The sequence below is a fragment of the Hemicordylus capensis genome, chromosome 3 (assembly GCF_027244095.1).
Source record: "Hemicordylus capensis ecotype Gifberg chromosome 3, rHemCap1.1.pri, whole genome shotgun sequence".
NCBI classification, from domain to species: Eukaryota; Metazoa; Chordata; class Lepidosauria; order Squamata; family Cordylidae; genus Hemicordylus; species Hemicordylus capensis.
In genome coordinates, this window is record NC_069659.1 from 354818070 (window position 1) to 354842532 (window position 24463).

Sequence of the window (24463 nt, forward strand, 5' to 3'; positions counted from 1 at the left end):
ACTTAGATTTATATACCGCTCTATAGCTGGAAGCTCTCTAAGCAGTTTACAATGATTTAGCATATTGCCCCCAACATTCTGGGTACTCATTTTACTGACCTCGGAAGGATGGAAGGCTGAGTCAGCCTTGACCTCATATTGACCTGAGTCAATATGAAGCTGTAATCCATGTGACCAACTGCACGGTGAGAAGACATTCATAAGCATTGGGTTAAAACACAGTTGAATTTGAGCAGTGAAACCTGATGCCAATTCCAGGTTCAGCTCAGGAATGTGGAAGAAGAAGAGCAGTGCTGTCACACAACCACATGCATGATGGGAATTAGCCTCCATTATTGTGAAGCAAGAGCATGGGATCTGAGCTGTCGGTGAATGATCAGGAGAGACATCTTGGGGTTGTGGTGGACAGCTCATTGAAAGTGTTGCCTCAGTGTGCGGCAGCTGTGAAAAAAACTAATTCCATGCTAGGAATCATTAGGAGGGAGGCTGAAAATAAAAATGCTAATATTATCATGCGCTTATACAAATCTTATGGTGTGGCCACATCTGGAGTACTGTGTACAGCTTTGGTCTCTGTATCTTAAGAAGGATATTGTAGAACTGGAAAAGGTGCAGAAGAGGGCAACCAAGATGATCAGGGGCCTGGAGCACCTTCCTTATGAGGCTAGGCTACAGCATCAGGGGCTCTTTACCTTGGAAAAGAGACAATTAAGGGGAGACATGATCAAAGCGTATAAAATTATGTATGGAGTGGAGAGGGTGGACAGAGAGAAATTTTTCTCCCTCTCTCACAACACTAGAACCAGGGGTCACCCCATGAAACTGAAGGTGGGGAAATTTAGGACCGACAAGAGGAAGTACTTTTTCACACTGCACATAATTAATCTATGGAATTCCTTGCCATGGGATGTGGTGATGGCCACCAGCTTGGATGGCTTTAAAAGGGGCTTAGACAGATTCATGGAAGACAGGTCTATCAATGGCTACTAGTTTGGTGGCTGTGGGCTACCTCCAGCCTCAGTGGCATGATGCCTCTCAATCCCATTTGCAGGGGAGCAACAGCAGAAGAGACAGGGCATGCACATACCTCTTGCCTGTGGGCTCCTCAGAGGCATCTGGTGGGCCACTGTGTGAAACAGGATGCTGGACTAGATGGGCCTTGGGCCTGATCCAGCAGGGCTGTTCTTATGTTCATCACGTTCATAGCATCTGCCAGACCTGCCATTCACCAATCCCCTAATCCTCCTGTCTAACACAGGAGAATTTGACACTTTGCACTCTTTTAAAATTGTTTGTTGCCTTTGTTAAGGGTCAGCTATTTCCCACTCACTTGCTGGACCATCCTTCACCGAGATATGTCAGACTTTAGAACGTGTTAGGAGTCAGAAATATCTTTTGCTCACCTTGGTCCCTGTGGATTAATAAAGTAATCTTTTCGAGAGAACAATGCCTTTTGTGCTTGTGGCTCAGAGACTCTGGAGGTGCCACTCCCGCTTGGCTGAGCTCCTTAAAGGGGAACTGAACGGCACTAAACCCGGCTCCTGCTCTGTGGGGTCAGGCTGAGGTGGGATCCTCCAAAGGATGGTTCAAACCCACTCTTGAATTCTCTCTGGAAGCAGAGAGTGGTGGGAGCAGGGGTGAGGGAGTGAAACCACCCAGACTCCAGGGTGTTCCTTTCCACGTGCCTTTGGGCATGCATGAGTGCTGTTCCTTTCTCAGTAAGAGCTTCCAGGCAATTCAAAGGAGTCAAACCAGTTGCATTCTCCAGTGGGGAGGAAGTGAAGATTGCAGGGCCATAAACCAATAAAGGCCTTTTCTTTGAGAGCTTGACTGTTTGCGCTCTCCCTGCCTCAATTTCTTTCAAGCCTCACTGAAACGACCGAGAGCACCAAGGCATCCTTGCCCAGCAACTGCTCATTCCAGGGCCGCTTGTGCAAGAGGGCTTCCGAGGTGCTTCCTAGCCTGCGCGGGGGGAAGTGGGGCAAATTCCGACAGCTAGCCCTAACCTTGTGAAGCCCATTAGAGTTAACAGCTTCGGATTTTGCACCACTTCCTCCCTTGCTGAGGCTTTGAGGGCAGAGAGAGGGAGGAGGAGAGGAGGCAGCAACCCCCGCCCTGGATCTGCTCACAGGGCACTTCCCTGAGGGAGAAGAGGGGTGTGTGTGACTGACGGCTTTCCCTCCCCTCCCAGTGAATTTGCGCAAGGGCAGAAAGAAAAACTAGCAATTGACAACACACACAAACACACACACCCGCAGGAGCCACACGTTTACAGAGTGCAATCCTATGCACTCTTACCTAGGAGGAAGCCCACTGAACTAAATCATTTACTTCTGAGTAATCCCAGAAAACCTGCAAACTGTTCTCAAAACTCAGGAAACCAGCTACTATTTCATGAGTGTTAAGCCTGAAATGTTGTCAAGATAAGATCTGAAACGGGCTGTGGCTATGCAAACGGCACCCTGTTTTTCCCTATATGTAGTGAAGCAATTTCAAGGTGCTATCTGGGGTCCAGGTGCCCCGTCGTACCACAAGGTGCCCCGTGGATCCAGATCCACTCTCTCAGCCCAAATCCACCCTTGTCTGAGAGCAGAAGTGAACTTGCCTCCTCCTTCACTTTTTGCCCTCTGTATAAGACAACATCATGCTTTGTTTTAATTCTCAGATACACCATCCCTTCTTGACTGCGTGTCACCACAGAAGAGTGCCAGAACTGAACACCCTGACGTCTCTCGCAGGCAGGCTTGTGTTGCAGACTCTTGTGTCACTCCAAAGGCTGCATCCCTTTTACCGATCCGTAAGCCAGTCTCACCTTAGCTCTCCGGTTCAATGCAACACACCAAACCCGGCCTGAGGCAAGAACTGCACACGGAAGGGAAACCCTGACTTTAGAAATGTGTTTATCCAGTTTTCCCATTACAAAATCACGGCCGCTGGGATGAAGGGGGGCCTCCGAGATCCCCTTCAGATATCGGAGACGGAGAGGAGTGTGGCGGTGGGTGACGCAAGGGCTCGCCGGTTGATGTGGATCTCGCCTTTCCAGTGCGTGTTGAGGTCTTCATCCAGCAGCTCCAAGGAGTCCAGCATGTCTGGCACTGGGAGCAGGGAGAAAGCAGGGCTGCTGATGGACCGGCACTGCCCAGAGTCCTGATATTGGCATTACCATGCACTTGTTTTATGCCAGCATTGTGTGCTATCGGGGTGTGTACAAAACTGGTTTTGCCGGTTCAGTTCAAATCTGAACCAGACTTGAACTGACCTGGCCCACTTTGGTTTGGGTTCCGGCCGAACTGGGTCTGGTCCACTTCGACTGCCAGACTGGCTCGAAACAGTTTGGAGAATCCGATGAGGATTCCCCTTTACCAGTAAAGGGGCAGTGGGGAGGGGAGTCAGTTAGTTCTTACAAGTACTATCACTGGCAGCAGCCACGGGTGTGTGTGTGTGTGTGTGTGGCTCCCCTCCACCCCCGCCAGCATCCCCCAGGGTAGCCTTCAGTTCAGGCCTCTGCGCATGTGTGGAGGCCATTTTAGTGACCTCCACACATGCGCAGAAGCCATTTTCATGCAACTGTTGAGCCAAGCCGTATCAAAGTGGAGCTTGGCTCAAACCGAGCCGGCTTGCACACCCCTGGCCTTTCAATTCCCTGCACATGTTAGAAAGGAGGTCAGGGCCCCCTGTTGAATTTGAAGATAATTGGTCAGTCCCCTGATTTTTGGTGAATTCTTGAATGTTTTGTAAAAAATGGCTTAAAATGGTGAAATCTGGCTTGTTTCAAGCCAAAACTTTACAGAAACCGCTGAAACCAAATAACCTCCTTGGACCATTATTTTACCAGCCCGTGGAGGAATCTGCACTTGGCCTTCATGAAAAAGGGTAACACCGTGTCCCTTTTGCTCCCCTCCCTTATCTTTCTGGAAGTTACAGTTATGAAATCTGGCACACATGAAGTCCACATTGGTGGGACTCTGTGTTATTTTTTTCAAGGCTATGGATAACTCCTCTGATTTGGTTTTTTTTGGGGGGGGGGGGAGGATGAAACTAAAAATAGGAAAGGGGGCTAAAACCGGCTTGTTTTAAGCCAGACCTTTACAAAAAGTTCTGGATCTGATACCCTCCTCAGGACCATTAGAAAAAATTCCAAAAAGTCACCCAAAATCAGGAGGTTGACCCATAGCTTTGGGGGAAAAAATTACACAGAGTCCTGCCAATGTGTGCCAGATTTCATAACTATATGCCTATCCATTCCAGAAATATACAAGAATAGGGGTGAGGAGCATGCTGTTACACCTTTTCATGAAGGCAAAGGGCAGATTCCGCCACATGCTGGCAGAATGATGGTCCAAGGAGGTTCTTCAGTTTCAGTGGTTTCTGTAAAGTTCTGGCTTGAAACAAGCCAGATTTCACCATTTTTAGCCATTTTTACAAAGATTTCAAAAAATCACCAAAAAATCAGGGGATTGACCAATTCTATTCAAATCTAATACAGGGGCCCCTGACCCCCTTCCCCCAAGTAAGTTTCAAGCAAGTTTCAAGGCTCTAGGTCTAAGTGGTGATTTTTAAATTTTTCCCATTGACTACTATGGGGGGAAATCTGAATTTAGTTTGGAATTCGGATACGAATTCAGAATCTGATCTGATATTCAATACCTCCAGAGCCCGTAGAATCCAAACCCAATATTTTCAAATTTGAATCGGGTCGAATCCGAATTTTCTGAACGTGCACAGCCTTAATAAATATGTTTAGGCCTGCAGCTTCAGCCCCTGCACTACACTAGCTCTCTGAATTTTCCACTGTGACACTCTGCGAAGATTCACAGCAGAAAAGGTGGCTGCCATTTCAATAGCTCCAGATAATTCAAAGAAGTGAGCCAAGCCACAACTGCAGGAGAAAACATTGACCATTCACTCCCCTCTGGGAGTTTCTCATACGGAATATTCCCAAATTATGGCAATCCATGGGCTCTTCCAGAGGGCGATTTATTCCAACTTCAGTGCAAATTCTGATGGGAGACGACGCAGTGAGCCCCACAACCTATGTTCACTATGTCACTAAATTCTTAGTGCCATCTGGTGGCCAATCTATGAAAAAGTGGTTCTTTTTCAACACTACTTTTATTGTAGCTTGAAAAAGACCTGGCTTTCTCAAGGATTGTCAACAGATAGTGTGAAGAACCTATGTGACATACCTGAATGTTTTGTGAAGGACTCATTACATCTCCCAGCAGAATTTGTGTTGAAGCTGGAATAAACCCCGGTCTAGAAGAGCCCTAGAGTCCTCTTTTAATGAGACCTCTCATTCTCATTCTCATTCTCCCTCCCTTCACGTTAGATTTTAGAGCACTTATCCACCTAACTCATGCTGCCTGGCTTCATTCTGGGTCCAATTGAAAGTCCTAAGCGGCTTAGGGCCAGGATGTCTAAAACAAGGGTTCCCAACCTTGGGTCCCCAGAAATTACCAGACTACAACTCCCATCATTCCCTGCCACAATGGCCTGGTCTAAAGGACAATCTCCTCTCGTCTGCCTGTCCCTTGAGAACCACGGAGGCCTCTCCATTGCATCCTGACCGTATTTGGGATATGGTTGGCCAAGATGCATTAAGTGGCCTTTTCTGATACTGCATTGAGGTTCCTAGGAAGGTTTATCTCTTCCCCAATCCCCAGTTTTTCACCCACATGGGAAGCCTTTCCTCTTCTGGTAAGTATTTCACCTGTCAGCCTGATATTTTTAAAATGTCAGCTCTCTGGTTTTGATTTCTGTTTATCTGTAGTCTCCTTCTAAATGGTTTTTTAACTGTTGGGTTGATGTTTTTTTTTAATGGATGTTGTAAGCTGCTTTGAGCACTGTTTTTCAGACAGAAAGACAGGGTGTGTAGCATTTAAATTAAATAAACTTAATACAAATGGACTTACTTGGGATTTCCATGCTTCTGGCATTGGAGTTCAGCTGCCAGATGGTTTTTGTCTTGCTAACCTGCAGGAAAAAGCATTGGGCCCTTGAGTGGAGCAGTGGAGAAATGCTTGACTAACAAGCAGAAGGTCGCTGGTTTGAATCCCCGCTGGGACTATATTGGGCAGCAGCAATATATAGGAAGATGCTGAAAGGCATCATCTCACACTGCGTGGGAGGAGGCAATGATAAACCCCTCCTGCATTCTACCAGAGACAACCACAGGGCTCTGTGGGCGCCAGGAGTCGACACTGACTCGACGGCACACTTTACCATATACCTTGCCCAAGAAGAAGTGGCAGCATACACTTGGCAGCCCCTCCAATGCAAGCTGATCTTGCAGTGGACTCCCTCAATTTGTAACAACCACTAGAGAAGGAGTAACAAGCCTGCTGCAGTGCTTATTTCCAGCCTTGGTGCCAAGATCTTTTAACTGGAAATGCCGGGGAGAGACCCTGAGACCCTGGGACCTTCTGCATGCAAAACAGACACGCTACCAGCGGAGCTGCCAGTGAAACACAGCTGCTGTCTCTCAGTTTCAGTGGCTCCCTTGTTCCCCTTGCATCTTGCTTTCTCCCCTTGCTCTGTGTTTTGTTTGCCTTTTCTCTCTCCCCCTTCTACATGATTGTTTTCCTTTGCTATTTAGTTTGAAGCAGGGACCTGTCTTTTGCACATGTTGCTCTATAAAGCATCATGTGCACAGATGGTGTTACATAGATCAGTGGTTCTCAAACTTCTTTCTTTGAAACCCAGTTGAAGCGTATTGTTCAGTACCCCCACAACCCAAAATAACAGTTTATTCTCATAAGGATTTTTGTAAAATCCTAGTACGGGAAATTATGCTACTTGAATATTTAACTAATGCATTTAAGAGATCAAGAAAATTTTTAATTAGCAAGGATCTCAGAGCTTAGTGTCCCATGACCTAGTACTGGGTTGTAACCTGTACTTTGAAAACTGCTGATAGAGTGATGATAATATCTTTGAGTCTTTGAAAATTTGAAACTGAGTCATTTCCCCACTATCCAGTCTTGCCCAACCATTCTTTTCTGAACTTTATGGGTATCCCCCGAAAGTCTTCTTTCTAAGCTAAGCAGCTCCAGTGTTTAAAGCTATTCTTCAAAAGTAAGTCCCAGGGAGTTATTGGAGACCTTGCTCAACTTCCTAGTGTAAGCTTATTCTCTATACACTTATCAAGCAGGGTCCATGTGCAATTTTCACACTTCCACCTGCTGGCCAGCTCCTGCATTCACAGAAAAAACCCACCCTTCTTCATTACTACTTTGGTGGTGTCTAGGGAAAAGAGTGGTTTCTTCTCAGAATGTAAGAGCTGGCCAGCAAGTGGGTACTGTGAAAATCACGCAAGGACCCTGCTTGGTATGTGTACAGGCTTTCATGCTAAACGGTAGCACAAAAGCCTGAAGCAGCACATGTACAGTGAGTGAGATCTCACTTGGCACTTGTGCAAAAGCTTTGAACATCCTGCAGTTTACTGCTGTCTGGAAAACTCCCCCTTTGGGCACCATCTCAAGTTCTGTTCACCTCCTTGGCAGCTGGTTCTGCTGACACACCCTGCCCAGGCCCCCTTCTATGCAGGAGGTTCCCCACGGCAGACAGGATGTGACGCCAGGCCTTGACCACCTTCTGCTCCCTGGGCATGTCATGGGGGCAGCCATGTGGGACAGAGCCTGGAGCTGCCATGCTGAAGCTGTACATGTGGGGGGCATGGCAGTGCTCGGTGGTCCTCCTGCCTTTCAGAATGGACACTTTTGCTATTGGCCTCGCTGATCTCAACCTGTACCTGCAAAGAACAGAATAGGGAAGTGTTAATTAAATTTGATTAATGTTGAGGTCAACCCCTTGTTCCCCCATGATTCTGGCTGCCCAGTGAAATCTTTGAAGGGGGTGCTGATCTGTATCCTGTTCCCATTGCTATTTGCCATTAGATTGGTGGGAGAGACCCTTCTTCACAGTGGCGTCTAGGTGCTGGAACCCCATCTTTGGAAAGGACATCTGGCCCATTCCCTTCCTCCCTTCTGAGACTGTAAATAACTTCCTGTTGGGCTTCTTCCAATGCACATTCTTAGCACATTTCTTGCCAACTAGATTGTCTTGTCCAGTCAAAATTGCTCTACCCATCACCAGCTGCTCTTCCACTCATGGGGGGAAAAGATACAAGGTGCAATACGTTTTACTTCTCAGGGAGAAAAGCATCACCTTTGAGCAAGAAAGGTGTAAACAATCTCCTCCTTCCTCCTGGTCTTTTATACTCAATTTCAAATCACCTGCAGCTGGCATATATGATAAAAGAATCATAAAAGAATCAACCCTTGGGGTGGGGAAGTGGGGAATGGGATGCATTTAATGATTATTTTTATTTATCTATTATATATTTTGAAGAGTTTGTTTGGACAAAATGAAACCATACTTCCTGGCTACATGGTCAACAACAGGCCTCGCCTGCTATTTAAAATATTTATATCCAGCACTTCCAACACAATGCTTCTCAGGGCAGCTCACAACAACAAATCACGACAAAACCACATAAAAATAAGCAGGCAGAAAAACAATATAAAAACAGGGCCAGAAACTGGTGTCCCAATTAAAACCAAGTTTAAAACCCAAATATCAGACTAGTACAGAGAGCCAGTCTGAAAGGTCTCTCTGAAGAGGAGGTTCTTTAAAATATCCCAAGAGAGGGAGCCTGCTGAAGTGCCTGTGGGAGGGCATCCCAAAGCCAAGGGGCCACAATGGGAAAGGCCCTGTCGTACAAGGAACAAGTGGTGCTGCCCTCAGAGGAGGCTTTCTCCCTTCTCTGCTCACCGTAAGCCATGCTTCTTTTAAGATGGCAGCTGCTGAGATATTCACCCTCACGAAACAAAGAGGGTCTGTTCCCCCCCTTCTTTAGCAGTAGTGGCTCGTCCTAATGAATGGGGGGGGGCAAAGGAGGCACAGCTGCCTGTGGCTACTGGCAGCCTCTCTTCCCCATCCCATCCTGCCCAGCAGAGGCGCTTTCCCCCCCAGACTTTGGGGCCAAAGTCCAGGGCCTCCACACCCCCTGGGGCCCCCGAAACCCTCTGTTCTGGGTGGGTTGGTTTGTGCCCTATGTGTTAAAAAAATGATGCTTCTCTTGCATGGGGTGGGGGGTCCTCCAAGGGCCTTTAGGTCCAGGCTCCAAAATTACCGAGGCCCCCCTCTGCTGCCCAGAGGTGCAGTGCAGGCATTCTCCATGACAGCCCTGCCCACCTCCATGGCCACGCACCCCTCTTAGAGAGAGGCGATACTTGGGTGGGGAGCATTTTCTGTCACAACCTCAGCCAAGGAGAGCTTCCTAATCCTACGGAGCTTGAATCTTATAGCAGTCTGGATTGTTTGTCGGCCAGAAAGGCTGGAGGGTACTCCTTGTAACAGAAGACAGGAAGAATGGCAATAAAATCCACTGGAAACATTCATCGGTGTAACAAACTGACAGAACAGCAAGCGCAGAAATATTATATCCATTCAGAAAGGGAGGGACTGTGTGTCCCTGCTGAGACCCTGGAGGGGAAAGTACCAGGACTGCGCCCCTGCAGCACCACGCCACTGGCCCCACTGCAGAGCCAAGCTGCCTGCAGGCTGCCTGTCTGTCAGGTAGAGCTGTGCTGGCTGGCACTGTGCTACCTGATGAATGACCAGCCTGCAGGCAGCGTGGCTCTTGTTAATGCTGGGGCAGGGCAGGATGGGGGAGAGAGGCTGCCCGTAACCAAAGGCAGCTGGGCCTCGCCTGGAGCCCCACACTGCCTCAGTGGGACGAGCAGCTACTGCTCCTTAGAGTCCCAGCGGACTCCGGTGCCCATGTGCACGTTTTAAACCCTTGAACTAGAATGGATTCTACTCATACAATTTATTCACTGAGTTTTTTTCTAAAAGCAAAACGGAGTGACAGGTGAAGTGTGATGAGAATGTCCGCAGGAGGCTTGCTCAGCAACGGCTCCGTGACACGCACTGTGATCCTGGCTGGTTGCCGGCAGCTGAAGACCAGTTCCAGGCCCAGCGCTGCTGCTGCTGCTGCTGCTGCCGCCTGCAGGGCCTCCTCCCACCATGCGCGGCGTGAGCCTGTGGGAAGAGACAGCGGAGGGTAGAGACGGGAAGTGATGGGCAGGGAGCGCCAACAGGGCGCCTTCCGGTGGGTGGGTGGAGAAATGTGCCCTCCGAGTCCTCCTCACTGATTTCCTGATGCCTGAGGTCACTGCAAGGGACGTTTGTTACCAAGGGACGGGGAGAAGTTGGGTGGAGCGTCGGAGGAAAGCCCGAGTCGCAAAACTCACAGAGTGAATCTTGGAGTCACACCATGTCGCTTTTTTAAAACCCGGTGGATGTACCAGATAATATTTGCTTCCACTCATCGTTCCCCTGATTTCAGAGGTGAGTTTCTCATGCTCTGTTGGCAGAGTTTTGCATAAAACGGGGGAAGGGGGTAGCTGGAAGTGGTGTGGGGGAGAAACAGAGCTGGGCCTGGGGGCCCAAGGGAGACCGGGCCGGCTTCAAAGAATGGTTGCTTCAAGTGTGTGTCCTCAGCCCCGCTGGATGGTGCTGGACTACAACTCCCATCACCCCCAGCCACAAAGGCCTCTGGTCATTTCGACTGGGGATGATGGGAGTTGTATTCCAGCACTATCTAGGGACCTGAGGTTGAGCCCTGCCCTAGCCTAAGCAGCTGCTCTGCCGGCTTCTTGCCTCCCCCTGCCAGGAGGCTGCTGGTTGGTGCCCACTGACTGCATGCCGGTCTGATCCTGCCAGCCCCCCTGATGCAGGGATGGCTATGTTTCCCTATGCAGAGAGAGGGTGGGTGTTGTGGGCTCTGTGGAGACTGGGAGGACAGAATAAGGCTAGTGCCACCAGCATGCCTTGCAGGCAGGGGAAGCCCACGGTGTGGCGGTGCCGGAGGCAAAGAGGTGCTAAATGCTTACGTGCCCCACACTCCTGGTGGGGGCCGGCCCCATTTCAAAACCAACCCTGGCAAGCTTGGGAAGTGGTGTGGTCGGGGGCGAGGAGGAGGGAAGGTGGCCAGCAGCACCCTCCTCTTCTTGCCTTCTCGGCGAGAAGGGATGTGCACGAACCGGTCCGCAGGCCATGTTAGAGGCCTGCGAACCGGTTCACAAGTGGCCCGATCCGGCAGTTCAACGCTGGGGTTGTGTGGCTCTTTAAGGGTGGGGAGGTTGTACTTACCCCTCCCGCCGCTTTCCCCCCTCCGGTGCTCCATTTCTTAGTGCAAATTTTGGGGCAGCAGCGTTCCTCCCTGCCGCCCCTGCCCCCTTGTTGACTGGTAAAAGCGGAAGTAACTTCTGTGTGATGTGTGACGTGTGCAGGGTGCGTCAGCGGCGGGTGCATGCGCAGAAGTTACTTCCGCTTTTAGCAGTCAACAAGGGGGCAGGGGTGGAATGGAGGAACGCTGCCGCCCCGAAATTTGCACCGAGAAATGGAGCGCCGGAGGGGGGAAAGCGGCGGGAGGGGTAAGTACAACCCCCTCACCTGTAAAGAGCCACCCACCCCCCAGTACACATCTCATGCCCGAGAAGTTCTCGCAAGCTTTGTGTGGAGTGTGAGGAGACAGGAGAGGAGGCTCTCCTTACAAAACTGGCCAGGGTCTGGCTGGTCCTGAAGAGCTGCTCTGCTGGTGCCCCAGTAATCTGCCCCCTGGGGTGACTCTCTCCCCTCCCCTCATGAAAGGCCACGGTACCGACTTGGGGACCTCGCCTCAAACTACAGAGAGCATTCCAGAGGCATCAGGCTTGGGCAGTGATGGATAACACCATCTCAGGGTCTCACGATCTACAGAGAAAATGTTAGAGCACCTGTCGGACCATTCCGGCCAGGGGGGAAACTGTGGGGCTCGGGGTGATACGTGGTGGAACTTGGAGTTCCTCCGACAGACACATGAGGAATTCACCCTCTGCCAGCCCAGAACATGTGGCCTTTGCAGCTGCACCACGTTCCCCCTTGCTTCCCATATGCCCCATAGGGTCCGTATGTCTCTGGCTGCTACCTGACACTTGTGTTGGAGATGGAGTTCCAGGGCATCGCCCTTTTGCACCAACTGTCCTAATGACCACGAGGGGCATTGGGAGGAGAGACAGTGAGTCGGGGTCTCCCTATCTGTCCCTGCTCTATGACCCCTGAACTGACTCTGCAGCACTTCCTGGGCTGAGTCACAATCCTTCCTTTCCTCCTAGAGAGCAGATGGGAACGTCTCTCTCTCTCTCTCTCCCTCCTTACCTATCCACTATGTAGTCCTTTAGATCAGATATAGGTCTTTCCTATCTAAGTGTATTTAACCAATAAATATTTAGTGTTTAGTCATACAAGGATCTCCATGTGTTTTTTCTAAATAGTTGCAATAACCAAACCATCCTCTGCTACCTACTCTGTCACTGGAGTGTGTTTGCTCATTCCTTAGTGCTCTGCTGTTTTACCTATTGAGGGCAAAAATCGACAATCTCTAACACCCCTCAGGGTCCGCATGTCTCTGGCTGCTACCTGACACTTGCACCTGTGCCGAGGTGCAAAGATGTAGCCAATCTGGGTGCAGAGAAGGATGAGCAGAGGCACCAGATAAAACGCGGTGGGGATCGTCACCAGCACTCTGGGAGGGAGAGAGTTAAGGGGAGCAATGGAGGAAAGAGAGCCAGACGGCACCCAGGAGATCCCAGGTAGCGAGCCCTCTGAAGACATGAATTGTTCAAGTGGAGAGGTACTGGAAGCCTAAGTGTGGACTGCGCTGTGTCTGTGGGTGCCTGCTCACTCCGCCAGTTCAGGGATTTGGGGATACAAGGAAGGTAAATTGGGGGCTGTAGCAAGCATAACATGCTGTTACAGCAGCTGGCTGGCGACTTCTTTGTTACTCTGATAGCTGAGTGAGCATGGCTGGCTGATAGGAGCAAAGATAAGAGCTGATTTCCTGACAGATGTGGAATCTCTACGTGTGTTTAAATGTAAAAGCCATCTGGGCTGGTAGAAGGCATTTCTCATGTACACCAGCTGCAAGGAGGAGACAGGTGTGTGTGCTGTATTTACCTGAATCCAACCAGGACTAGGTTTTTCCAAGTTTTTTGATCCTAAAAACCGGGAGAGAGTTTGAGTAAATGCAGGTGCAACCTAGATCTAACCTCTGCTTTTTAAGGGGTTTGTTTTAAATGCAGAGCCATCTTCGATTTGGGTAAATACAGGTCTATGAAAACCAGCATGGCTCAGTTCGGAAGAGGCAGAAAGAGCGCAGGGGGCAGCTGGAACCCAGGTAGGCCACCCCTCTCTTAGAACAAGGTAATGCATGTGAAGTGCTTTGAATGCGTGTGCTAAGTGTCCGTCTTGTGGGAGTGTCTGAACTGCTCTTGGCCTCCTCCACTTATGCTTTCCAAGCATGCATGTCAAGGAAGCAGGTCTCGCAACAGCAACATCCGGCTCTGGGGTGCCTGCACCTTGCAAGAGCTTGCTTCCGCTTGCCCTGCAGGCCAGCGTGGCTGGGCTTGGCCTCCCTCTCTCAGTGTGGGCCCGGATGTTCTTCAGGAAGGAACGGTTGCCTGTATTAAGTGTATGCCAGAGGCATCCCAGCCTGGAACCTAACGGAGGGTGAGTAGTAGGGACCAGGGCTTTCTCCGGCTTTTGCGAAGTCCAGGATGGAGAAGAAGAAGAGTCTCTGTAGCTGTGCTGCAGTGTGGGGCCCCTATACACATGGGGCTCTGGGTGACCCCCCCCCCACGCACACACACACCAGTCCCTTCAGACAGCCCTAGTAGGCTCTGTGCCCTGAAGCCCATCTGGAGATAGAGGAGGCGGGAGAAGGGGGGAAAGGAGCATGCATGCTTTGCAATGGGGCACGTCTACCCGCCCGCAAGGAAGAGAGTTGCTACTGTATATTCTACGTCGGGGTTCCCAAGCTTACTGGACTACAACTCTCATCATCCCCAGCCACCAGCACCCAAGGTTGGGGGTCCCTGTTTTGGAGACGGGCAGTGAAGGATACGTGCAGATCTTCTCCACGCTGAAGTCCTGCTTGGAGTTGAGCGCTATGTAGGCGAGGCAGGAAACCAGCACCGCTAAGTCGTAACCGCTCAGGAAAACCACAAAGAGGAAGAAGAACCGGAGGTTGTGGCAGCCAATGCAGTTATTAAGCCACATGCAGTGATGGTCGAATTCCTGCAGGAGGTGCCAGAGAGTTAGAACTGGGTTCTCAGGATAAAGTCTGGGGCATTTCTTCACACACAGCAGGCTTGACCTCTGCTAAGCTTTACCGTGAGTTCCAAGCTGCCCCCCAAAATCAACGCAACAAGTGGATTTTTAATAAACCTTGGATATAAATTGGGCGACATTCTACGTGCAACGAAAAACCCAAATGATGTGTGAAGTGCTCCCTGATAGCTCGCAGGGACTTCGGGGTAAATCTGGCCGATATGTGAACATGCACCCTCCATTCCAGGGTTGTAGCTATAATTGAGCGGATGGGTTCAAAGAACCTGGGCCCCCAGCTCCTGAGGGCCCCGCAGCTCCACCCCTCCCTATTTTCTTCATGATCTCCCTCACTCCGAAGAAGGACCGCTGAGGAGAGGGGCGGACACAGGCCCCCCCTCCCCTAGCTACACCCCTGCTCCATTCTGAGAGGAAAGCCCTGTATAAAAAATGCCCCAGTGTTCTAATTTCAGGTCAAGATGGCACCCAGTACAATTTTGGAAGACTTCTGACTTGCTTGGGCCCAGACCTGATGAAGCACAGTTGGCTGTGTGCATGGACTTCACTGGGAAAGAATTGTGTTGTACGGGGTGCAAATTCTGCTGGAGTGAGATCACACACACACACACACACACACACACACACACACACACACACACACACAATTTGCTACATGGTGGCACACACTTATCAAGTGACAGCAAAGCATGTGTGAATGAGCTCTGAGGCAAAGCAGGTAGATTTGGAAAAGAATATTCTATGAGAATTCCCCCCAAATATTCGTCCCTAAAGCCTGAGAGAATCGCTAAGAGAAGAAAATCCCCTCCAGTGGATCTCTAAAAGAGGCTAAAGTTCTGATTCCTCTTGCTTTAAGGCCCAAGACTGATCTCTGGTCAGCTTAATTTGCACATGAAAGAAGGCGACTATTCCAGTGATTAACAACTTTACGTTTTAAAAGTGTGTGGGAAAGATATGCTGGCAGGTATTTTCTCAACATCGCCTTTTCAGTAGCAGCATTTTTAGAGATTTAAAAGAGTTTGCTTGAAACCCCAGGAAGGCTTTATTAAATACCAAGTATTGTGTAGCTTCATAAAGTGCAGTGGAATTGGAAACAAGGGAGCTTCAATCTCTAAGCAGGTTGAAGAATCTGTTTTAATAATTTGATTTTTGATTGACTTCAGCATGTGCAGGCTCCAGAATTTTAACAGCATCCCATCCATGTAGTGAGTGGTTAGCAGCATGAACACGACTAGTCCATGAAGACTAGTCATCAACACATACATCCTCCTTTATCTGCAAGCTCACATAGAAAGGGTGTGCATGAACCCAAAAGTGTGGTTTGGTTCGAATTCAAATTGAATTTGAGCCGAAACACGTGCTGCCAAACCGGTTTGGTCGAACTGATTGGCCGGCCGCTTTAACTGAACCGGTTTGGCAGTTCAAGCCGCTAATACTTGTAAAGGGGAATCCGGTGAGGATTCCCCTTGACAAATAAAGGGGCAAAGGTCCTGGGAATGCTAAATGGTGGGAGTGGCTAGAAAGGAAGTAAGAGTCTTATCTGTGCAGCCGGCACAGCTCCTGGCACTGCCACTACACACACACACACCCCGCCCCAAGTGCTTGCAATGACTTGTTTAGGAAGCTGCCTGCTCAGCCAGCGGCAGTGCAGTTCTGGCCGCCACGGATGTGCGGAGGCCATTGGTGTGGCCATGCAAATTGTGTCCACGGATGTGCGGAGGCCACGCAAATGGCCTCCATGCATCTGCAGTGGCCAGAGCAGCGCCACGGCCTAAACAAGGCATCCTGGGCGGGGTGGGGGTGTGGCAGCAGCCCTAAGAACCTCCCCACCTCTCTCTCACTGCTCCTGCCCGGCCACCCGTTTGCTGCCGAACCAGTTCACCCGAACCGGGCTTGCTTTGGTTCGATTGCAATCGAGCCGCCAAACCAGCCCGGTTGGAGGAGAACTGGTTGGCAATGAACAGTTTGTGCACACCCCGACATGTCCATCCGTGGAATTGAGGGATTGGACTTGGCCCATCACTGCAGCTACCCTCTGACTCAGCTACAGGGGTGTAGCTATAATAGGGCAAGGGGAGACAGTTGTCTGGGGGCCCACTGCCCTGGGAGGCCCCCCCAGTGGCAAGTCACATGACTGACTCCACCAGCTGCGCACCCGCCCGGACTTCCTTCAGTTGTATATACCCTCCCAAACTGATGTGAGTGTTCAGACCTGGAGATGCCTCATTTCCGATTTCTTGACTTCATGAGCTGAGCTTCAGTGAGGGGGGCGGGCATGTGTTTTCTTTAAATAGCTGCAATATCCAAACCATCCTCTGCTACCTACTCTGTCACTGGAGTGTGTGTGCTCATTCCTTAGTGCTCTGCTGTTTTACCTATTGTAGGTAAAAATCAACAACCTCTAACAGGTATGTCCTTGTTGCCATGCCTGTCCATGTTGTCATACATTACCTCCACGCAGGTGTTGCACCAGGAGCAGTGGAAGGTGCGTGGCAAGCAGTACAGCTGGCACGTATTGCACCAGTGCGGATGGAGATGTTTCATGGTGACTTCTTGGTTCATCATCTCTTCTTCGATGCCTGGTGGGGAAAGGGAGCACGTGAACCCAGGAACATAAGGAGCTGCCATATCCTGAGTCAGGCCATTGGTCCCTCTAGCTCAGGATTGTCTACACTGACTGGCAGTGGCTCTCCAAGGTTTCAGGCAGGAGTCTCTCCCAGCCCTACCTGGAGATGCTGCCAGGGATTGAACTTGGGACCTAGATGCGCTTCCATAAGGGGAATATCATGCAGCACTCACATGTAGTCACTCATCCAAATACAAACCAAGGCAGACCCTGCTTAGCAAAGGGAGCCATTCATGCTCGCTGCCTCAAGACCAGCTCCCCTTTCCTCATAGAGAGAGTGTGTGGGATACTTCTTGCATTAAAGCAGGGGTCCTCAACCGTGGGCTTGTTGGATTACAACTCCCATCATCCCAAAGGCCATTGTGCTTGGGGATGATGGAAGCTGTAGTCCAACAACATCTGGGGGCCCACGGTTGAGAACCCTTGCATTACAGCAGGCCAGCTGTATTATCTTACATTGTGTGGCCATATGGAGCCTTTGTTCCGTACGCCTAGCATGGCGTTGGATTGCACGACATATTGAACACTTGCCTCACATTATGGCCAGCCAGCAGCATGGGGCCCACCAAGAGTTGTCAGCAGGGGCGGCCCAAGGTATTGGGGCACTGAAGGCGAGGCGTCCCACGCAGGGCAGGCAGGCAGTCCTTTCAAAAGCCACCCTTGCAAGCTTTGAAAGTGGCTTGGAGGGAAGGCGGCCACTGCACCCTCCCCTCCTCTCCTTGTGTGTCTTGCTGCCTTGGCCAAGAATCGGAAGGGACCCCAACAGCTGCTCCAGTGGTAGTGGGGAGGGGGCACACCTTGCCGCCCCAGCCCAGTCATCCTCCGCCTGCGGTTGCTGCCTCTGTTGGGGTTGCAGTGCCTCGACCTTTTGCACCACCTGTCCTAATGACCACGAGGGGCATTGGGAGTAGAGGCAGTGAGTCAGGGTCTCCTCCCTAGCTGTTCTGCCGGTCTCTCCTCTATGACCCCTGATAGGACTCTACAGGTATTTCCTGTGCTGAGTCAGAATCCCTTCCTTTCCTCTTAGAGAGCAGATGGAAACCTCCCTCCCTCCCTCCCTCCCTCCCTATTCGTTGAGGCTATTCACACGATGGGAGAAAAGCAGAGGCTAGCCCCATTCTCTCCCATCGTGAGAACCACCGGGCTCGGCTGCAAGCCTGGTAGAGCCCAGTGCTTCTTCAGCAGGTAACCCACTAAACTACCCCTGCCCTAAAACCAGGTTTGCAGAGCGAGTGCTCCGCAAACCCAGTTTTGTGAATTGTGTGTTGCTGTGGCGACTCACGAGTAGACCCCTGACCGGGAGGCTTAAAAGCAGCCTCCTGGCTCGGGGGTCTCTCCAGCATGCCCTGCGCGCTCATTCAGGGCATGCTGGAGCTTCCGGGGGCCGTGCGGCCCCTGATCCTCCCAGCTCCCACCGGCTCCATAACGGAACCGGCAGTCATGTGGGGGGCCACTTTGGCCACCTGGAGTAGACTGCCTGCTTGTGTGCGGGGAGAGCGGGCTAAGCCTCCCCAGGCGGCTCCCACTGATCGTGGGAACCGCCTCCTTATGTAGTTCTATAGATTAGGGTTAGGTCTTTCCTATCCAAAGTGTACTTCACCAATAAATACCTAGTATTTCGTTCTACAAGAATCTCCATGTGTCTTCTCTAAATAGCAGCAACAACTAAGCTCTGCATTCTACTCTGTAACTGGAGTGGGTGGCTTCTTTAGTGCTCTGCTAATTATCCGGGGGATAAAAATTACAACCCCCCAACAGCCTCTCTGTGCCTCCTGAAAGGACCGCCCCTAGTTGCCAGGGCCAAGCCGTGGCTGAGGGTGGCCATACCTAAACCTGCTTCTAGCATCCACAGCCCAAGGGTTCGGGGGTTGCATTTGCTGGTTCAACGGGGAGGCAGCCCCCCACTTACCTTTGCGGAGAATCCCGGTGTCTGTAAAACTGGTGAGCAGGAAATAGATAATGGTTGGGATGAAGAAAAGGCCGCAGACTATGGGAAAGGCCCAGGAGACGTGGAGGGCGAGCCAGCTGCAGCTGGAACAGGAGGGAGAGGAGGCCAGAGGAGCCCAGCTTTGACTTCGGCTTTGCAAATATCTCCCTAAAGTGACTAATCTTTAAAAAATAAATAAATCCATAGCCTGCTGGATAGCCATCTGTTGGGGATGGTGTGGCAGTTTCCTGCGCTGTGCAGATGTTAGACTAGATGACCTCCAAGGTTCCTCCCCACTCTTAACTTTCTATGATTCTATTACTTACCTCCTGGCCAGCAGCCTGTAAGTTATATCCTCTGTTATTTTATGAATTATTATATGTTTGCGCTTTCGTATTTCTCTGATGGTCAACATGGTAATAAGATCACACTGAAAAGCAACCCCACTGAAGCTGTGCTCTTCGGATTTGCAAAGGCTTCCCTGCCTGGGAGTGGTAATCCACAAGCCTGGTTGGGCTTTCCAGGGTGGCTTCTGGACTGCATGCTCTACTATAGTAGTGGGAGGTGGTGTAAAATGCTTCGGCTTGGCAGGATCGTATTCAATATGTAAATAAAGGGTGGAAGCCGTTTGTTGCATTGTTCGTGGTCTCTGGTATTGCCACTCATAACAACATGTTTTCCCAGGCAGGGACCATTCATATTGATTTTAAGATGTGCTCTCCATTTTGGGCCAGTTGGGTCGCAGAAAAGGTGGGGAATGATGACATGATCTACCTACCTACCTACCTAGTGGCTTTGACCAAAACCACCAGCAGTCTTTTCTAGCTTGCGCAAACGTAACTATTCCTTGCCATGGCTGACCTTTAAAAAAAAAAAACCTCACCAGTGGAGGCTGAAAGAGGAAAGAAAAAACAGAAAGAAATATAAGCAAAATGGGTTTAACATTAACAGAGAAGGGAGAGGAAAGGAAATTGCACTGATGCACCATTGCAGCTTTGCACAAGAGCACCAGTGTTCCCTCTAACAGGAATCCCCAGATGTTGTTGACTACAACTCCCATAATCCCCAGCCAAAGGCCATTGCAGCTGGGGAATCTGGGAGTTGTAGTGAACAACATCTGGGAACCCCTGTTAGAGAGACACGGATTGTTTCAAAAGCTGAGAGGAGATTAAGATATTGAAAGGTCAAATTGCTGGATGAAGCCTCCACATTACACCACGGAAACAGTGGGACAGCCCTCCTAAAATGGTAAAATACAGCTATATTTTTTACAGGGCACATACAACGTTGTAGCACTAAAATGCAAAGATAAAACCTGAAAGAAGGCATCAGATATGTGAACGGCACTTTGCCGTCAGCGCAGGCACTGTGGTGTCACAACACAGGTAATATGGCAGCACACTTAGCAGATACATAGTGATATGTTCTCAGTTTTTAGCTTTTAAAGTAGCTTTTAATTTGAAACTTTTTAAAAAATGGTAATTTTAAATGTGGTTTTAGCTTGGTCTTTTAACTTAACTTAAATTTGGTTAACTTTATTCATCTTGGTCTACCTTTATCTTTTTTATCTTTATCTTTTTTATATTTATTTTACTTTTATCTTTATCTTTTTATGATGTTGTGAACCGCCCCAAGCAGTAGTATACTGAAGTGGCAGGGTATAAATACTTTAAATAAATAAATAAAATAAACGGTTGTAGTGTGTAATCTGGAAAGCGCAGATGAGATTAGTGTGTCATCTGGAAAGCGCAGATGATTCATATTCAGCATGACCCCAGAACAAAGAAAGTGCAAAATCTCTGCTTGGCCATAAAGTTCACTGGGTGTCCTTGGGTCAGTGACTATCTCCCATATAAGCCTACTTCACAGGGTTGTTTTGAGGGCAAACTGCAGGAGGGGCTCATCCTAACAAGCCGGGGGGGGGCTCCCAAGGAGCCTCAGCAGCCTCAGCAGCCTCTCAGCTTGCAGGCAGTGGGGCTGTCATTAACTCTGGGGTGGGTGGGGGGGGGAGAGAGAGAGGAGCTGCCAAGAAAGAGAGGCAGCTGGTGGGCCTCCTTGGGCGCCCCCCTGGCTCGGCGGGAGGGGGGGAGAGCCATGTGCACTGTCCTGAGCTCCTTGCAGGAAGAGCAGGATGGTAATGCAAAGGCGAGGAAAGGAAAGGCTCAGGTTCAAATTCCAGCACCCCGCCCTCTGTGGACTCAGCAGGTGTTGTCGGTGGGAACATGAGTCTGTTTCAGTGTAAAAAATCATCACCTGCTGCAGTTAAGAAGCACCGTTAGGCTGCCCTGTCGCTGCACTGGCGGCATCCTTGCTCTGTCGATAAGCCAGTCAATGTTCAAAAGTCAACCAAAAAACCCCCTGAGCCTGATTTTGGAAAGTTAGCAGGGAGAGGGCTATATAAATCTCTCTTGGTAAAGAGTCGGGATATGCACAAAACAAAATTTCGTTCCACCCTGAGCTTGGAACAGAATGCCAACACCCAGAATGTTCTGTCGGAACAACTGGTTGAGCTGGTTGTTCCAACGGAACAGGTTTGGAGCAATCAAAATATTCCCAACACCATTTTGGACTCCAAAATGGCGCTCTTCTGGCCTCTGAGCACGCACGGCAGTCATTTGTATGGTTGTGCTGACCACGCAAATGGCTGCCACGCATGCACAGAGGCCAGAAAATGGTGCTCAGATTCGAAACACTTGAAACATGCAGCCTACTCAAAACCCTAACCCTAAAGAGTTCCAAAACTCTGAGGCCACTATGGAAAAGGCCCTGCTAGTTTCCTTACAGGATGGAAGAAAGCAGGCCCTGCGTGTACTCGCTTTGGAAACATATTGTGATTTCTGAGGGGACACAGTTTTTGACTGGAAAATGGTGCAGAGGAAAGAATTTATTCTTCTGCATTCAAATGCCTTTCTTAATGAGATGTTTAGTTCAAGGTACCTAGTTTGGTCCCCAACCATTTGGATGATTAGTTCTGAACTCTGTTGTGAGTGTAGTTTAATCGGCAGAGCTCATTTAAATCAGCATGAAACCACTTAGTTGTAGGAAGCTGGAAATAGAACAGCCCAGATGTTAATTGCATCTGTTCCATTCAGAGCTGTAAGCTCAGTTTCTAGTATTTTAAGAAATCTCTGGACTGGAAAGAGGATTTTCATGGGTTATCTGGTTTTGACTGATCCTCGAGCACTTTTATTTAATTTTTAAATGTATTTATTTATTATTAATTTCTTACAATTCTGTCCATAAGAGGAAGATGATTTACAGCAAAATAATTAAAATATCAGAATACAGAAACAGACTGCAATCCTGTATGTAGGGGTTTCCACAAAACCGGTTTGCTCGGTTCAGTTCAAGTCCAAACGACCGGACTTGAACGGAACCGGGAAGTTTTGGTTTTGCACACCACAAACTGACTCCCCAGCTCGACTCGAATTTGAGCCAGTTCCGGAATTCTAAAGTCAAAATAATAATTAAAAAAACACTCACCGCCTGTGGGGGGTGTGCTGCCACAGCCGTGGGGGAGGGGTCTTCTGGCAATTCCCCCTCCCACTGCTGGCCTCCCCCCTGGTCTCAAATGTGCAAATGTGCCATGTGCAGCAGCCTCCTAAATGGCCACTGCCAGTTCAGAGAGGGCTGGAAATGGCCCAAATTGGGCCATTTTAGACCAGGGGGAGGCCAGTGGGGGAAGGGGACCTCTGGAGACAGCCCCCCCCCCCCACAGCCACAGCAGCACCCCTCCAGAGATGGTGAGTGTCTAAAAATAACCGCCTGACTTCAGAACCCCTGAGCTGGCTGGGGGTGTTCAGCTTGACCTCGAGCCAAACCGGAGCAGTTTGATGGCAGCTGGCTCGAGTTCGAGCTGGTTCGCACATCCCTACCTGTATGCTTACCTGGGCTTTTATTTTTGAGTCAACGCACATAGAATTGCACTACAAACCGCCAGCACAATTCCCACCAATGCTGCAAGTGCAAATGTTAAGGCTCTGAGCATCCTAGAGTTCGAAGAGAGCTTGGGGGTCTTCTAGTCCAACCCTCTCCTCGGAACAGGAACCTGCTACAGCACTCCTGACAGATCTCTGCCCTGATTATTTGTGAACCTCCAGCTAGGGAGGCTCACTGCTGTACAAGACAGACTGCCCCGCTGCTGAACAACTCTTACAATGAGGAAATCCCTCCTCATGTCCAGCTGAAATCGGCTTCCTTGTAGCTTCAGCCCATTCGTGTTAGTTCTGCCCTCCAGAGCAATAGGGGGACAATGTCTGCTCTCTTGGCGGGTTTGAAAAAGATGAGAAAACCCAGATGAGAAGACCCAGCACTGGGCCCTGTAGGTCTTTTGCGTTTTGGTTTGCCACCAGCTCTAATCCTTGTAGACAGGGCTGTGGGGTCACATTAGAAACGAAAAGGAAGGAAGTTGCCGCATGTCTGTTGTTTTGCAACAGCATGTCTGATCCCTTTTTGCAACACCTGTGAAAAAATCACAGCAACTGCCGAAACAATGTCAGACCTGATGAAGTCTCCCCAGCAGGTGAGAAGGAGGAGCAAGCCCCAGCTGGGACCCCCCCCCCCCGCACTGAAGAGGATGTCCCAGGAACCCTCACCCAGAACAGCTGGAACTGGGCTCTCCCACTGAAACCCCTTTGGAAAACCTGGGAACAGTGTGGGATCCAGTGCGGTCTCCCAGCTGGCCCCGATTCGCCCCCAGAAGAGCCTCCAACACCATCCCCCAAACCCCAGGAGCAGAGGTGACATGGCGCCAAAGTCAAGTTTCATCAGTGGAAGCACCCACCTGGCGGCCTGGGGCCTCACTCCCAATGGGCCTACTTGGGAGGAAGGGCGGCGCTTGCCTTGGATCCACACCCATCCGCTCCAGGAGGAGGCTGGACTCCAGTTCCTGTATAAACCCAGCATTTGCTGGGGCCACAGCTTTACTTTGGGAGCTGCTCCTCACGCCAGCTCCCAGTTTCTTGATCCACCCTGAGTTCAAATCCAGCCTCTTGCCTGGTCTCCCCCCCCCCGCACCCCCATTTTTGACTCCACCCGCCTTTCTGACCTGGCCCTGGCCTCAGGTCCCAACTGGGCAGCACCACCGAACTTGGGTATCACCAGACATCCTTGAGCCTAGCTAAGGATGCTGGCAATTCTTTGCATGAAATGCTTTTGTTCATTTTATTGAATGCTCCGGACCCGGCTGTCCGTGCAGACCGGCCGTGAGACGGTAGGACTTGATTTAAAATGGCCACCCAGCAGCCGACTCCAACTGACCCAGCTTGGCTCCAAGGCCAGGGAAAGAGGCCGAGTCACTCTCCATACTTACGGGAAGGTGAAAAATAGGCTGCTGAGGCACATGAGGGTGCTAAAGTGGAAAGAGGCAAAGAGGCTGGAAGAGAGGGAGGAGCATCCTCGGCGGGTGGGCCCCATTGCTCCGGGGGACCCAGCAAAAGCCGTTGGGCAGCAACTGCTAGGCCTGGCCTGGATGGAACCAGACGCAGCTGGTCGCCGTGGTGATGCTATGACATGGGCAGCAGGCGTGGTGCAGCCAAGCGGGCTGGAGGGGGGGGATGTCACCATGGCGGCCGTGGGAGAAAGTGGACGCGCATGGGTCAGAGGCGCAAAGGATGCTGGGAATTCTCAGGCGTGTCCCTTGACTGGATGCAGCCGCTCCTCTTTAGCTGTACTCGCCGGAGCAAAAGAACAGGCTTATTTGGGATAAATGAATCGCTGTAAAGCACTCTGTATACGGCGAG

General features: G+C 50.3%; 1 protein-coding gene across 2 annotated transcripts; it reads right to left on the bottom strand.

The window, feature by feature from the left end:
- Positions 1-2882: 2882 nt before the first annotated feature.
- ZDHHC19 (zinc finger DHHC-type palmitoyltransferase 19) lies at positions 2883-24308 on the bottom strand. 2 transcript variants are annotated; one of them, XM_053307263.1, is made up of 10 exons: positions 24034-24308; positions 23506-23610; positions 18705-18826; positions 16621-16748; positions 13949-14121; positions 12466-12571; positions 9935-10044; positions 7492-7750; positions 5913-5973; positions 2883-3095 (listed from the first exon to the last, which is right to left on the bottom strand). In XM_053307263.1, exons 1-10 carry the CDS (start codon positions 24285-24287, stop codon positions 2965-2967), a joined length of 1449 nt encoding a protein of 482 aa, XP_053163238.1. In that variant the 5' UTR covers positions 24288-24308; the 3' UTR covers positions 2883-2964. The 2 variants fall into 2 exon arrangements, with proteins under 2 accessions (XP_053163238.1, XP_053163239.1); XM_053307264.1 differs by lacking the exon at positions 23506-23610 and having other exon boundaries at positions 24034-24304.
- Positions 24309-24463: the final 155 nt, after the last annotated feature.